Source organism: Pseudochaenichthys georgianus, chromosome 11, assembly GCF_902827115.2.
Source record: "Pseudochaenichthys georgianus chromosome 11, fPseGeo1.2, whole genome shotgun sequence".
Taxonomy (NCBI): domain Eukaryota; kingdom Metazoa; phylum Chordata; class Actinopteri; order Perciformes; family Channichthyidae; genus Pseudochaenichthys; species Pseudochaenichthys georgianus.
This window is the reverse complement of record NC_047513.1, coordinates 7,459,083-7,474,227: the sequence shown is the minus strand read 5'-3', so window position 1 is coordinate 7,474,227 and position 15,145 is coordinate 7,459,083. Positions and strand designations below refer to the sequence as shown.

The 15,145-nt window shown below is 38.4% G+C and overlaps 2 protein-coding genes and 1 pseudogene across 3 annotated transcripts; all 3 read right to left on the bottom strand.

Annotated features, from left to right (window-relative positions):
- Positions 1-344: 344 nt before the first annotated feature.
- On the bottom strand, positions 345-6,925 carry LOC117455006 (Na(+)/H(+) exchanger beta-like). Its single transcript, XM_034094343.2, has 5 exons — positions 6,788-6,925; positions 4,285-4,399; positions 4,072-4,170; positions 3,459-3,531; positions 345-2,850 (listed from the first exon to the last, which is right to left on the bottom strand). Exons 1-5 carry the CDS (start codon positions 6,790-6,792, stop codon positions 2,624-2,626), a joined length of 519 nt encoding a protein of 172 aa, XP_033950234.1. The 5' UTR covers positions 6,793-6,925; the 3' UTR covers positions 345-2,623.
- A 1,302-nt stretch (positions 6,926-8,227) lies between these two features.
- LOC117455005 (serine/arginine-rich splicing factor 10-like) lies at positions 8,228-12,993 on the bottom strand. 2 transcript variants are annotated; one of them, XM_034094342.2, is made up of 6 exons: positions 12,821-12,993; positions 11,532-11,636; positions 10,489-10,592; positions 9,746-9,917; positions 9,611-9,664; positions 8,228-9,143 (listed from the first exon to the last, which is right to left on the bottom strand). In XM_034094342.2, exons 1-6 carry the CDS (start codon positions 12,883-12,885, stop codon positions 8,927-8,929), a joined length of 717 nt encoding a protein of 238 aa, XP_033950233.1. In that variant the 5' UTR covers positions 12,886-12,993; the 3' UTR covers positions 8,228-8,926. The 2 variants fall into 2 exon arrangements, with proteins under 2 accessions (XP_033950233.1, XP_071060898.1); XM_071204797.1 differs by lacking the exon at positions 11,532-11,636 and adding an exon at positions 11,056-11,373 and having other exon boundaries at positions 10,489-10,595; positions 12,821-12,909.
- A 505-nt stretch (positions 12,994-13,498) lies between these two features.
- On the bottom strand, positions 13,499-14,970 carry LOC117455475 (fatty acid-binding protein, liver-like; annotated as a pseudogene).
- Positions 14,971-15,145: the final 175 nt, after the last annotated feature.

Sequence of the window (15,145 nt, the reverse complement as noted above, 5' to 3'; positions counted from 1 at the left end):
ATGAGAGGCCAGGTGGGCTGAACAACATAACTCACTTATAAATTAAATACGGTAGGAGGGTGCATGTGGAAATGATTGAATGGATGTTTCTCTTTACAAAATCTAACGGTGGTGGCGAAGTCCATAGGGACAGCTTGGCAACTGGAAGGTCACCAGTTCAAGTCCCAGAAAGACCAAGTGCTACAGAGGTGTCCCTGAGCAAGGCACCGTTCCATACACTGCTCCCCGGGCGCCGTACATAATGGCAGCCCACTGCTCCTAACACTAGGATGGGTCAAATGCAGAGAAACCGTTTCGTTACTAGTACCTACGTCATGACAATAAGTTGAATCTTCTTCTTCAAATCACTTAGCTTAAGCAATGACATATCTTTATTTGAGACAGGAATTAAAGCTTTCCTTCATTTGACAAATATACAATACTTCAGATCATTTTCCACCTTCAAAATATAAAAATACTACAACAGAGAAACACACAGGAAGCAATACATTTGAAGGTATTCATTCAGGCAGCAAAAGCCCAGGCAGTGCAGAGAAGATGATGCATCTCTTAACTTCCCAATTAAAGCCTAAGCACGCTCAGTTACCAGGAACAGACACATGTCGAGCTTAGTTACAAGGACATTGAGAAAGTCAATTACTTGTGGAATGTTTCTGAAGCCAAACAACACTGCGGTTTACAAACAGTCACAATATAGAGGCGATAGGGGCACAATGTGTAGGCAGTAACACTTTTCTGCAAAGGCCATCTGGTAATACTGGGTCTTGTTGCAGTCCCTGAGAAAACACTGATCAGTGATCAGTGATGTGAAGTAATCTTGTTCAGAGACCTGGGTCAAAAATATTATTCTTGGATCACCAGATTTGTGCTTTCTAAAGGACACTTCAATACACAAGAATATACCCTCTTGCAGGCTTTTAGACACATTAGCATATAGTCCGATCAAGAATTTATGAGGCAAATCTTTGAGCGTTTTGACATTTTTGATATTGATAGGGCACCATCTGCTGATGTGACATTTGAATTTCAACAAGATGTATCCAGAATGGGACACTTCAGAGTTAAATAAAGACCAAATGCAGCAGTATATCTCATCTGAACTGCTTATCAGATGCTAATGTCGCTTCGGAAACTCCCTCTTCCCCCACATCTTTCCAATGTCATATTCATGGGGGTGTGTGACACTTTTCTAACTTTCTAAATTAAATATTTGACATTAACAACCACCTCATGCTGTTTTTGGACAGCTGGGCAGAGCTAAAAAAAGAACTGTGGTCTGAACACTCTTCCTTCATTCTTGTCACAACTTCTTCGGTCACTTTTAATGTGAAAGTAAGCTACATCAATATGAACAGTTTCTAGGAGAGACTGTCTTGATGTGTGACGTTATCCCCCTCTATAAATGATAATGCATTAGAACATCTAAAAACAAGCTAGTTATTTTTAAGCATACCCCAGCCCTTGGAGCGTCCAACATAGCTTTGAGCTAAATGCTTACACGCTAACAAAGTAAATATAATATCTTAGCATGCTCATTTCTTCATTCCTGTCACAACTACTTCTCATTTAATGTCACGACAAAGTGTAACATTACGAATGTTTTCTAAGAGAGACTGTCTCGATGTGTCCCAGTTTTTAAATGATTATGTGACATGATGACAAAAAACATTGTTAGATAGCTGTTTTTTAGAATAATGCAGGCGTAAGTGTGTCCAACATCGCTTTGAGCTAAATGCTAACACGCTAACAAGGTAAACACATGGGTAAACACTACATCATCTCTACATGCTCATTCTGACATGATATAATGTTTACCATGTTTCCCTTTTAGTCAATATTTGCTGATAAACACTAAACACAACATGTAATGGACTGAGTTGATGATGGCAGGTAAATGAGACAAGGCATTAAGTCATTTAGATTCATCCTAAAAGGGAGCATGAATGTCTAAAGGATATTTTATGGCAAACCATTGAATATTGGTCGATGTATTTCAAACACAACCCAGAAAATGTAAACTTCATAATGGCAGTAGGGTAAAAGTCATGAGCATTCATCCTCTGGGGAACATGAATGTCTGTACACAAGATTTTTGGCAAGTACTTGTTAACATATTTTAGTTTGACATTTTTAAAGCAATGCCAAAATCAAACTTTGTACAATTTGCACAACATCGTTCACCTCAAACATTTCTTTGGCAATTCTGTGCAGATTTTTCTTGATACTCATCCGTAGATAAATGGCAACACTGATATATCTGTAATAGTAACATCATCCATCTTAATACTGTGCTTTGAGGGGGTCACCTCCACCCATCTGGAGCTTCAAGCTTGTTAAAACAAGTGCTCTATTTGATGCAGATCTGTTTGTTAAGACACAAAATGGTGAACCATTGCTAACTTCAGGCTGTATTTAAGTCCTGAAATAGCAAATAGTCAGTGGTGCATGCTTTGGTAATATGTTGCATGATTAAAATCTTTTTTTTTATAATCTCATAATAAAAAAAACATAACATGGAAAAGAATAATACTTCATAAACTTCAAGCTTTGCTACGACTCCCATTCATTGATCTCCACTCATTAAATACAACAAAGACATAATGAAAGTTGAATATGTGCTTCATCACGAGAGATCCTCCTCCTGGTTTGGCCCCGGGTCACTAAGGCAGCGTGATAGTTTTAGTTGGTCTTGCTCCTCCTGCTCCTGAGGCACTTTGGCTCTCGGCTCGCGGCTCTGATTGGGCCCCTGGGATTCACTCACCAGGCTAATGGCATCAAGGGGGCCGGGATCTGGCCGAGCCCTCGGGTCCCGGGGGCTCTCACTGTTGTCATAGGTGAAAACCTGATGTTCTGGGGGGTACATGCAAAGTGCAGTGACATCATTTATTGCTTAACATTTTTTTACAAGCAACTAATAAATCATAAACACTTGTAGTAGTTCGGGTTTTAGTCAGGATTAAACGATTAAACGTCACAAGAGTGCCATAAAAGACATTATGTCAGCAGTAAATAAATAGACTTAACATTTAAATATTTCAATATAATCTCAAATCATTTTCATGTTAAAACAAATTCAATATAATGCTTATAATAATTATCTCATATTTGTCTTTATATTTTCATATTTTTTCATCGTTTATTTTATTTGTTTCTTTACATTGCACTTTTCTTGTTTACTGTTTTATTCTTTATTACATTTTTCAAATGTATTTAACATTTTGTTCTTTCATTTCCTTTTTTTCTATATCCATTTTCTTCTTCTTTTCCATATTTTTTGATGGCACTCCTACGGCTTCCTTCATTTGGGAGACTATGCATTTCCACTTCACTTCCGAGGTAAATGTTTTACTATTTTACTCCACTACATTATTTGAAAGATGAGGTTACTTTGCAGATCTAGAATACTACAACATTTAATTCCACTAATAATTTCTGAAAGATATATTGAAAAGTCTGACCTGGTTCAAAGCACACTTTTCTCACTGACGGTGATTCCTGGCGATTTGTAGGAACTGTGAGGTAGTGACTCATCTGTGAATAACACAAAGAGGTTCATAATCATAATATGAATGATGCATCAACATGTTAAATTAGAAAGAATGGCCATTAGGTTTTACTTTGTTCATTCAAATTGAATCGTATGACAAAGGGGACATGTGGGCGCCATTCAGGTATATAAAAGCATTTATCCTTAGTAAATGGGATTACACCAGCAAAACAAGCAACTACAAATAAGGTCAAAATAATTATACTTGTCTTAGAACAAATATGTCCATCTGTAAATTAGGTTAGAAACCATTTTAGATACAGATCAATTAAAGGCTTAAAAAGAAGTCCCAGAATAGCCATGGCAACCAAAAGAAACCAGAATATGTGAACACTGTTAAATAATTGAAGGTGAGACAGAGATGCTTATCTTCCATATATGTACTGTATATCATTAAATGAAATAAAGAACATTGACTTTGAAAAGGTCAACTCTGTGATTTTCAGGTTTAAGGTTTAGGACCTAAATGAGCTTTCAAAATCAAGTATACTTCTAGGAGAAGTAGACGAGGCTGTTTGACTCACCCTCCTCTCCATCTCCACCCGCTGCTTCCTGAAGCGGACTTCACTCACGTTGTCCTCAAACGGGTCGATCATCAGGTCGTGTCTACTGTACGAACGAAGCTAAGGACAAAAATAGATTAAAAAAACAAAGCGTCAGAATCACATTTATTACCTTTCTGATAACTCATTACATTTCACTCTTTGCATAACAACGTCATGAATTATGTCCTATACCCTCTGCCTGGTCTTCTGCAGGTTACTTCGCAGAATCTTCCGGATCTCTTGCTCGCGACTTTTGGAAATACTCGGAATGGCCCGTCGATTGCCCGACCCTCTCTGCTGAATGTTTCTGTGGAGGCACATCACATCTCATTACTAGTCATAACAACTCATTTTTATGGTTTTATTAAAATAACCAAAGCACAAATTAAACATCTATACTGGTGGTTAACAAACTCATTGGCATACTGTAATTCCTTATATTAACACTTTACAGGAAACAGAGGTACAATATTTGAAAATGTAGAAATTATTTAATTTAGACAAAATAGTTTTGTACAGCAAAGATGTTTCAGTTTCATTCTGGAACAAATTATTTGAATATTCAGAATCAGAGGTATGGTTAAGCTCATGTAGGTTTTGAATATAAATATTTGCCTTGGTATGTTGGTGCAGAGCAATGAACATAGTGGGAGTAAAATAAAAAGATACAACAAAATTCAAGAATCATACACTGAACAAAAATATAAATGCAACACTTTTGTTTTTGCTCCCATTTCTCATGAGATGAACTCAAAGATCTAAAACATTTTCTATATACACAAAATAACCATTTCTCTCAAATATTGTTCACAAATCTGAAAAAATCTGTGATAGTGAGCACTTCTCCTTTGCCGAGATAATCCATCCCACCTCACAGGTGTGGCATATCAAGATGCTGATTAGACAGCATGATTATTGCACAGGTGGGCCTTAGGCTGGCCACAATAAAAGGCTACTCTAAAATGTTCAGTTTTGCTTTATTGGGGGGGTCTGGGGGGTCCGAAAACCAGTCAGTATCTGGTGTGACTACCATTTGCCTCACGCAGTGCAACACATCTCCTTCGCATAGAGTTGATCAGGTTGTTGATTGTGGCCTGTGGAATGTTGGTCCACTCCTCTTCAATGGCTGCCAAGTTGCTGGATATTGGCAGGAACTGGAACACGCCGTTGTATACGCCGATCCAGAGCATCCCAAACATGCTCAATGGGTGACATGGTCCGGTGAGTATGCTGGCCATGCAAGAACTGGGATGTTTTCAGCCTCCAGGAATTGTGTACAGATCCTTGCAACATGGGGCCGTGCATTATCATGCTGCAACATGAGGTGATGGTCGTGGATGAATGGCACAACAATGGGCCTCAGGATCTCGTCACGGTATCTCTGTGCATTCACAATGCCATCAATAAAATGCACCTGTGTTCGTCGTCCATAACATACGCCTGCCCATACCATAACCCCACCACCACCATGGGCCACTCGATTCACAACATTGACATCAGAAAACCGCTCACCCACACGACGCCACACACGCTGTCTGCCATCTGCCCTGAACAGTGAAACCCGGGATTCATCCGTGAAGAGAACACCTCTCCAACGTGCCAGACGCCATCGAATGTGAGCATTTGCCCACTCAAGTCCGTTACGACGACGAACCGGAGTCAGGTCGAGACCCCCGATGAGGACGACGAGCATGCAGATGAACTTCCCTGAGACGGTTTCTGACAGTTTGTGCAGAAAATTCTTTGGTTATGCAAACCGATTGTTTGCAGCAGCTGTCCGAGTGGCTGGTCTCAGACGATCTTGGAGGTGAACATGCTGGATGTGGAGGTCCTGGGCTGGTGTGGTTACACATGGTCTGCGGTTGTGAGGCCGGTTGGATGGTACTGCCAAATTCTCTGAAACGCCTTTGGAGACGGCGTATGGTAGAGAAATGAACATTCAATTCACGGGCAACAGCTCTGGTGGACATTCCTGCTGTCAGCGTGCCAATCGCACGCTCCCTCAAAACTTGCGACATCTGTGGCATTGTGCTGTGTGATGAAACTGAACATTTCAGAGTGGCCTTTTATTGTGGCCAGCCTAAGGCACACCTGTGCAATAATCATGCTGTCTAATCAGCATCTTGATATGCCACACCTGTGAGGTGGGATGGTTATCTCGGCAAAGGAGAACTGCTCACTATCACACATTCTTTCAGATTTGTGAACAATATTGAGAGAAATGGTTATTTTGTGTATAAAGAAAATGTTTTAGATCTTTGAGTTCATCTCATGAGAAATGGGAGCAAAAACAAAAGTTCAGTGTAAATACAAAATTGTCAAGAAAATACATTTTGATCAAAATGTTAAAATATATCTGTTGTTAAATGAAAGGGAGGCTTCACAATATTTTGCAATATATTAACCAAGGACTGTAATATGTAACATATAGGAACTGATACGTTTTGTGTTTTTTTGTTGTCAATTGAACACTAATGTTTTAAGGCATGCACGTGAATCGAGTTACATTGATCAAGTTAGTATTAGTTTAGTGTTAGTTAGATCGAGTTAGTATCTCTCGAACAAATGCCCTGGTATTTATATCCGTTTTCATTTGGAGCGTTCTTGCATCCAGGAGACTTGGAGTGTTTCGACCTCAGGTGTATGTGAAAAAACTGAATTTGTCTTCATCACTTCTATATGAACTAACACTCACTGCATGGAGACGGAGGACAGGACGGAGGGCAGCTTGGGCGGCGCTCCCACTCTCCACCAGCATCATAGCCTGCTTCATCTCCATCTTGTTGTAGAAGGAGATGAGCTGCGGCTCGGTGGAGCGCTCGCCTGCGATCAGCCACTTCTTCAAGTAGGCCTTGTTGAGCGGTTCAGCCTGAGCACAGGAAGCACTCATTAACATTTATACTCAGTCCCAGCGTTAAAAAAAACTCATAGAATTGATGGTAATTTGATCATTACCATACAAATACCTTCTGCACTTCCCTTATTCACACTAGTCTCTCTAAGTGTATTTGTACAGTAGAAGGAATAGATGTATATTGTTTTATTTCATTATTTTCTAATGTATATTTTTCAAATATATGTTTATGTGTGCCGATTGAAGGGGCTAAAACTGATATATATAATTTAGTTTTGTACTTAATTTTTGTTTTCAATTCAGCTTAGTTACCAGAGAGGGTTTGCTCATTTAAAATTCGTTTTTAACCTTCAAATTAGTTTGGTGTTGTTTTTTAACTTTTAACTTTTTCATTCTATATTTCAGTGAACTTAAAACATTTTAAATGTTTTATTTCCTGGTTCTCGTTGAGTTTCTACTGGCCTACTAAATCTAAAACATTTAACAGATGAAGAAACAGAAGCTTCAGTCTATTTTAGGAAACCTGGTTTAACAACAGACTACAGATGAAAAATAGCTTCTTGTCTTACTTGTGTACATTTACAGAAATAAATATGTGCATTGTCCTTGTTAAATAAATGAATAACAACAGAACTTTATATCCTTTAGCTAATTCTCTCCTATCGTAAGTGATCTATTTTATTTACATAATATGTATCTTCATAATGTTCATAATTTCAAAACCCATACATTGTATAAACCTTGCTGTTAGGCCGTTTCTTAAGTAATAGGGAGAAGTCAGAGGAAAAATCCTACTTGTCTTTCCAGTGATGATGTCCATAATGACCACAGATGTCTTCAATTCCTGTGAGGAGATGACCCAGAAACTGGAGACAAAAGGAAAGTTATATGATGTTATTTCTGCATAAAGATGAACAATAAACAAAAATGTGATTCAAGCTTTAATATTTGTTACATCTTGTACGTTAACAGTGTTCCAGGTCAGATTGTGGATCTCACCTGTGTGTGGATCTCCTCGTTAATGGATGGTTTGCTCTCCTTCTTCTTCTTCACGGCCAGGAGCTCCACCAGAGGCCTGATTGTCATTCCCTGAAGACAGAAACAACAAGTGAGACCATGGAGATAGCGATAAAACCAACAAATAACCTTCGTAATAATAATAATATAGAAACCACCCTGTGTCTTTTTCTGGACCACTTTTACTTGATAGAAACATTATGCAGGAATTATATATTTTTTAAATATAAAGTGTATATCTTATAATACTTCCTTTTTTGAAAATAACAGTTTCTTCATCATAAAGGTAGAAGATTAGGAGATTAAACATGCAGAGACAGGATTAAATGAAAAACCATCAACACGGCCAAGTAAACACCAAGAGAAAACTTTTGTTCCAAAAATAAAATACCTTTTGAAAACGGTACAGAAAACACACAACATGTAAACAGATTAATGTACATTTTAAACAGCTTGTGGTTTACGTCAATGGTCGATAACATCTTAACACTTTAGGACCATAGCAGCGAATCTGTGTATTTTACCCGCAGTAATTTCATACTTGACGCTACAGCTCAGTTCAGCAGTCAAGTTTAAAGTAAATGATTTGCGTTAAGACACACAGAAACGATGGGTTGGTTCGTCACCAATTCAATTTTAAATACTGAATGTTATTTTTTGAATAAATGGATGCATCGGGATTAGAAAACAAAATGACCAGTAACAGTATATAAAAAAGATAATTATTCCTGGGCGACTAGCACTGAAACCTGTTTCATATTTATATCAGGGGGAATCTCACCAATACAATTTTATAAAACCAAGCGAAGGACCGACATTTTTCTTAAAACGGAGCTGCGAAAACAAGCTTTCTACAAATGGTTCAGCGGACGTTACATTCATGTCAAAACAAACATTTGACAAATGAACCAACTCGGGTGCATCTGACATAACGGCGGATAAAGGGGGGGGGGGGGTACTTTCCTAGCGTCCTCCTGACTTACGTCCGGCCCAGGATCTGGACCGGGAACGAGAGCGTGATCTTGAAGCAGAGCGGGACTTGGAGCGGGTTGGGGACTGGGCCCGTCGCACTTCTTCCTCGGGGTAATGGGAAGACGATGAAGGGTTGGCGTTCTCTCGTGGAGATGCAGATTTGGAGCGAGATCTCGCTCTGGACTCTCTTCGAGGCCTCTGCCGGTATCTAAAGACACAATGAGAACGTTTAGGGCCCAGTACTATTATACTAAAGCAGGGATAGAAACAACTTGCCCATAGGGAGCCATTGAGTCTAAAATAGCCTGAGTCACACATTAACTAAGGGGAAGCTATTTTCCCTAAGGCACTCTTTGCGATTACATTTGCTATTTACATTTGTTTTGGACCCAATACATTCCCAATATTCAGGAACATTATACCAAACAAGTAGCCCTCCATATTACTCTCTATGCTTCAGGAAGCCATCAGTCCTAACATTGTTTGAGACCCGTGACTAAGACACTTATGATTATCTACATTTCCAGGCACTAAAGACAACTGTCCTGTACATTCAGTGATTCCTCTGACTTCACTACCGAACGGTTTCACTTCACAATAAGTCTGTGTATTTGTACCGTAATACAGACAGCAGCATGACCAAGAAAGTAGGAAATAAAGAGAAAGAAGATGTACCTCTCATTCTCACGACTCCTGCTTCTTCCTCTGCCATACACCTGTCCACGAGATCTGAACACAGACATGAATAGATTTGTTTTCCTTTTAAAGAAACATTTAAGTACAAGTCTTAGACTGCTCAGAGACACTCACTCTCGAGGACTCTCCGATCGCCTGCGATGGCGATCATAAGAGGGGCTGCGTGATCTGTACCGCTCTTGGCTGCGGCTACGCGAACGCCTGCGCCGGCTGTCCCGATCGTGGTCGTCGTATCGAGACGATCTGCCTGGAGAATGCCTCTCCTTTGTCTTCATCTGATTTGGTGCTGAAAAAAAAACAGTGCTCAGAAGGTTACATTTCCGAGAACAAAACACAAAAGGCTCAATGTATTTGTTTATTACCGACGTTGTTACACTATAATGCTAGTCTTTATGCTGCCATTACGCTTTACAGTGCTGCCGGAAGTACATTGACTCATACCTACAACCTAGGTCTGTCAGTATTAATACATTTATTATCTCTTTTAGTCATTTAGAAACGCTGGATGATTGCTGTTCAGGTGATCATACAGTAAATGTACCACTGTGTAATGGTGTAAAAAGTCAAATCAGAATTTTAAAAAACATTCTATATCCCGGGGAAATTAGGTTTCGTAAATGTTTGATTTTTAGAATGAAAGACAACAAATAAAAACAAATAAGTAAGCATGTGCAATAAATACATATGATAAGATATTATATTAACAACTTTTTTTAATTCAAAATGTCCGATAAAATTAAAATAATAAGGAACGCTCTGAGGGAGGTACAATTCTGACTGCTAAACACATTCTGTCAAAGTCTACAGTATTTTGTGGAATCAACAAATAAAAAGGTACAATAGAGTTGAACACTTACTCTTTCTGTCACCCTGGGCAAACTGGATTTCAATCTGCCGGCCACAAACCCACTTCCTGTCCAGACTGTGAAGAGCGTCCTCTGCATCACGCACATCCTCAAATATGCTGAGTGGTTAAGGGTTTTCTTTTGATCACAGTTTTAGTCAGGCCACACAAATTCAAAGTGTTTTCTTCCTTTCACAATGAAGTAGTAACTTAAGAAAATAAACTTTTATATCATTATTTTTTTTCTCTTTATAACAAAAATGGCATTCTTTAAATTTGCATGGCCTGACTTATAACACAAAACATTTAAGAAAAAAGCACAAACTATTATTTCTTATTATAGTTTAGCAAGAGAAAAAACAACAAACAAAAGACACTCACAGTTATTTTTTGTAGAGATAAAAGATGAAGCATTTTCAAACACATGTAATCATTGTGAGGGATCAGGTCTACAAATACAAATCAAATACATTCAATTATTGATTACATTTCTTGATCATAATGAAAACACAAATGTCATTTATATCACAAGGAAAGATGATTTTGTTGTCAGATTTGTGAATTTGTCTTGTGAGGATACAAATAATTCAGACTTGTTACCTTTGCCCATGCTTGACTTTGAACTTCATTTTGATCTTTACACTCTTTAATCGACTCCCACAGAGACTCTGGACTGCTGCTTGCCTTTTCCTCTTTAACCTTTTTCTTTTCCCAATTCTTTGCCGCCATATCCAAGCCTTGTCTCCGTTCCCTTTTCCTCTTCATGCTTTACTTTCTCTTTTCAACCTTTTCCCTCCCTCTGATCCTGAAGGTCTGTGAGACTTGTCTTTACAGCTATTCTACACGGGTCTTTGTTACTCTTTGTGGCCGGTTCCACAACTGGATGCTTTAACATTTTCTGAAGCAATAACAGAAAAATAAGTGCGTTAGATATTCAATCAAAAAAAATACATTAAATAATGTCACAAAAAAGCACATCTTCTCAGCTGAAAAGGAAATTAAAATGTTTTGTTAGCAGGAGCACCAACACAGTAAACACTCATTGGGAAAGGATATTGAATGTATGCAAATCCTCTTGGTCGGCGTGTATGGAAGTCAAGTGGGATGTAGACATCTACTACAGGCCCATAGCGGCCAAACTCACGCCGCAAATCCTCAGGCCTGAACACCGTAAATAAAAATATGACTCAACTGACCATCAGAGGAAGCTCTAACTATATCATCACTCAGCAGCAGCTGGGAGAACAGCTGTTCAGAGGGCTCAATAGGGACAGTTCACCCCAAAACACTAAAGATCTGTCTGACCTCTTAACTGGTGACAGATCCAGCTGTTCACAAGGTTTCTGTGTTATTGCTCTCAGTTCGGCTGCCGCTTAGGAACTTTATTTATTCTAGAGGTTGCTTTTTGTTTTACAATTATGTTGCGTTTTGGCGTGAACTGAACCTTTAAGATGTGTACACTATTTTCTTTAGCATGAAATTCAAGGTTAGAACTCACTAAAAGTCTAAAAAAGTGACATAGTGACGGTTGCTCCATTCACACTAGATTTTTTGGAGGAGTACTTGGATTTACCTTTGTGTATTGTAATGTGTGAGATCAGCACACAGTAAGATATTTGTAGTCATTAGTAGATGTTCAGCAGAGAGGTTAAGTTAATTGTTCACAGTGTTTTGGTGATTTTCAGGCTGCAGAAGAAACTTTTCAGAAAAGGTCACACATACGAAAATGCATAATTTTGTTGTCCTATCCTTTCAATTTGTATGTATTTTATATTTGAGGACGGAAAAAGCAAATAAGCTTAATTGCTTTTGTGTGTGCGTTGGCTCATGCTACCGGTCATTGAAATAAGAATGAATGTATAACCCTAAAGACGTTACTTACCATAACAGACTTAAAAAGAATAACGGTTAACTGAAATAACGGTTTGTGACATAGCGGTTATTTGGGCTTGATAACAACTTTTAACCATATTAAATAATACGTTTAAATTGTTTTGCCTGCAAATCACCAAAACATGTAATATTACTGAACTATTGTTTATAAGTAAGCTAACGTAGCTTTATTTACGTTAGCTAATTTATACACATGAACCGTGCAACAGAAACGGAATGTAAACAAAGATACAGTACCGACATATTAACATAGACACCTTATTACAGATTGGCCTAACTATGAGCAGCAGCTAATACATATTTCACACATAAAGCGCCTCTGCACGTTGGTTAAACGTAATTTGAATCTTCTGCGAGGAGGCTAACGTTAGCAGCTACGCTAAGTCAGTTAGCTGCCGTTAATATTAGTAAGTTAGCGCTTGATAGCTGACTTTCTCCGAGTGTTGACTCACCTGGACTCATCGGAGATGTTTCTGACGAACAAAGACGAGCATGGGGGCCTCATGTATTTGGCCATAAAGTTACACTCACTATGAAGAAGAAATGTTTTTTTGAAGGAAACAAAAATCTGCTGCAGCGAAAATATGTTGGGCGCAAGCGCAGTTGGAGGGCGCCTTTTGGTTCTTCTTCTCAAACAAACGGGGGGAATAAAAACCTACAGCGTCCTCTGCTGTTCACCTGCAGCTGTGGCAGAAACAATCAATTTTTTTTTTTTAAAAGATGTCGAAACCACACAGTAAAACTCTTCTACGTCTAGTAAATGCGATGTATTTAAAACACAACTTAAGTATTACTAAGTTAACAGAAGAGATTGAAAGTCTTTGTGTTGCACGTCCAGACATATTTTTTGAAGAAAATATTGTAAAAAAAGTAAATAAAAAACTGAAACCTCAGACAAAAGGTATAGTAAAAGGTATGATATTTGTCTCTGAGATGTCGTGAAGTAGAGGCCGAATGTAGCATAAAATCGTGTGGTATAGCAGCTTACATTTCTAATTTAGCACTTGATTGATGTACTTAGTTTCTTTCCACCACTGAATAAAAACACACACTTTGGTTTATTTAATCATTCAAAAGGTTTTATTTATGAATGAAAGTTATTATATGATTATTTATTTGATGTGCTATCCACATGGTTCCCTGCTTAAAGTAGCTTCAGCTTCAGGCCTGGATCAGGCTCGTTTGCTTCTGCAGATGAAAGTTACATCGCCAGCAGTGATGGTCTGGAACAGAGAGAAAGCAGAGACAGAAAGGAAACAATTTCATGTTAAAAAAAAAAACTGACACAATTAGTGTGAACAGGAAGAATAGCTGAGTGGATACAGGGTTAGGATTTGTTGTAACAAAACGGTTGCATTAAACAGAGAACAACAGAAAATGCAACCGTTAAATCCATCTTTAACTGTTGCAAAAACCTTCCTTTATTTGTTTAATTTTCTTTGAAGATCATGTGTCATTAAATCTAAGTTTATTTCTAACACTGAATCCCTGGGTTTGTAAATAATGAAGGCCACTGACCTCCACCATGTCGTCTCCTTGGAGCTCTCGGACAGCAGTGAACTTTTCAGCTTCATGATCAGCTTCCCGTTCTCCCTCTGACAGTGCACTGGTCAATCATAATTTTTTATCCATCATGATATTGCACACCACTAACAATAATATCACTTTTTAGAACAACACACTGCATCCACTTTTATTTCAGATATAGGCTACTGTACATTAGTTAGCCATTTGTCATATACTTGTATGTATTCCTTTTTGTACATTTATTTCTTGTTTACATCTTTAATCCTTCAATAGGTTTCAGAAGTCTTTAAAATATTTCTAAATATTCTATTCTCTTTTCCATACCATTTTTTTTTCACTCACTGTGTTTATGTATGCAGTTATACAAGAGAAAATGCCTTTGTGTGTGAAAATCTACATGGCAATAAACAAATGATGATTATCTAATTCTCAGCGATTTAGCAATCAATAACAAATACATGCCAAAACGTATAATGCAAGTTAAGCTTTTCTTTTACTTCCCATCAAAACCCCATCAATCTGCCTTAGGTGGCCATCATTTAAATAGCATGTCGCTGATCTCTGATATATTTTCGTGAATCAGATTACATTAACTGCTAGCTGCTTAAAAAACTGGATTTTTACCTAAAATTGCACAAACTATAGCCTCACTGTAATATGCTGACACAAGCCTACCAAAGCCTAAATGCTGATTTTCAGGGTTTAATTCTGACATCATCAGCTCACATGATGCACGAAGAGTTAACGTTTACCTTTAACTTCCTGCCATCCGCCACGGTCATCTCGGACTCCTTGCCGAGCCTGAATGAGTTAACTCTGGTGCCAAGGGGAGTCTTCATGGTGTAGGTGAAGTCTGAGCCCTTCCGCTCAATCACCAACACCGTTTTGACATCCTTTCGCATTTTGATAATCATTTCAGGTGCACCTTGAAGGAAAACTATATTGATGTATGCTTTCATAAGAAGAAATACATTCTCTAAATATGAAATATACTCACCCATGACTTCTAATAAGCCCTCAGGTTTTCCTCAGAATAAACCTTCCAGGTGCCGCAGAAATCCATGCTGCTGGTCATGATGCTTGCCCAAAGATGTTGTTGTACAAGTTATCAAACTCTCATATTGCCCACACTGCGGGTTGCATGTTGGGACTTCAAATCCCTGTTATTTAGACTCAAGTTTCCAATGAGAGGCCAGGTGGGCTGAACAACATAACTCACTTATAAATTAAATACGGTAGGAGGGTGCATG

Excerpts from the sequence above, each read along its gene's own strand:
- LOC117455006 (XM_034094343.2), bottom strand. Across the intron at positions 4,171-4,284 it reads TGCAGAAGACCAGGCAGAGG|CTTCGTTCGTACAGTAGACA; the intron begins GTATAGGACATA and ends TTTTGTCCTTAG. Across the intron at positions 2,851-3,458 it reads AAAAGTGTGCTTTGAACCAG|AACATCAGGTTTTCACCTAT; the intron begins GTCAGACTTTTC and ends TGTACCCCCCAG.
- LOC117455005 (XM_071204797.1), bottom strand. The coding sequence starts at position 11,240 with ATGAAGAGGAAAAGGGAACGGAGACAAGGCTTGGATATGGCGGCAAAG. Across the intron at positions 10,596-11,055 it reads GTAACAAGTCTGAATTATTT|CATATTTGAGGATGTGCGTG; the intron begins GTATCCTCACAA and ends TTAACCACTCAG. Across the intron at positions 9,918-10,488 it reads TGCCCAGGGTGACAGAAAGA|CACCAAATCAGATGAAGACA; the intron begins GTAAGTGTTCAA and ends TTTTTTTTTCAG.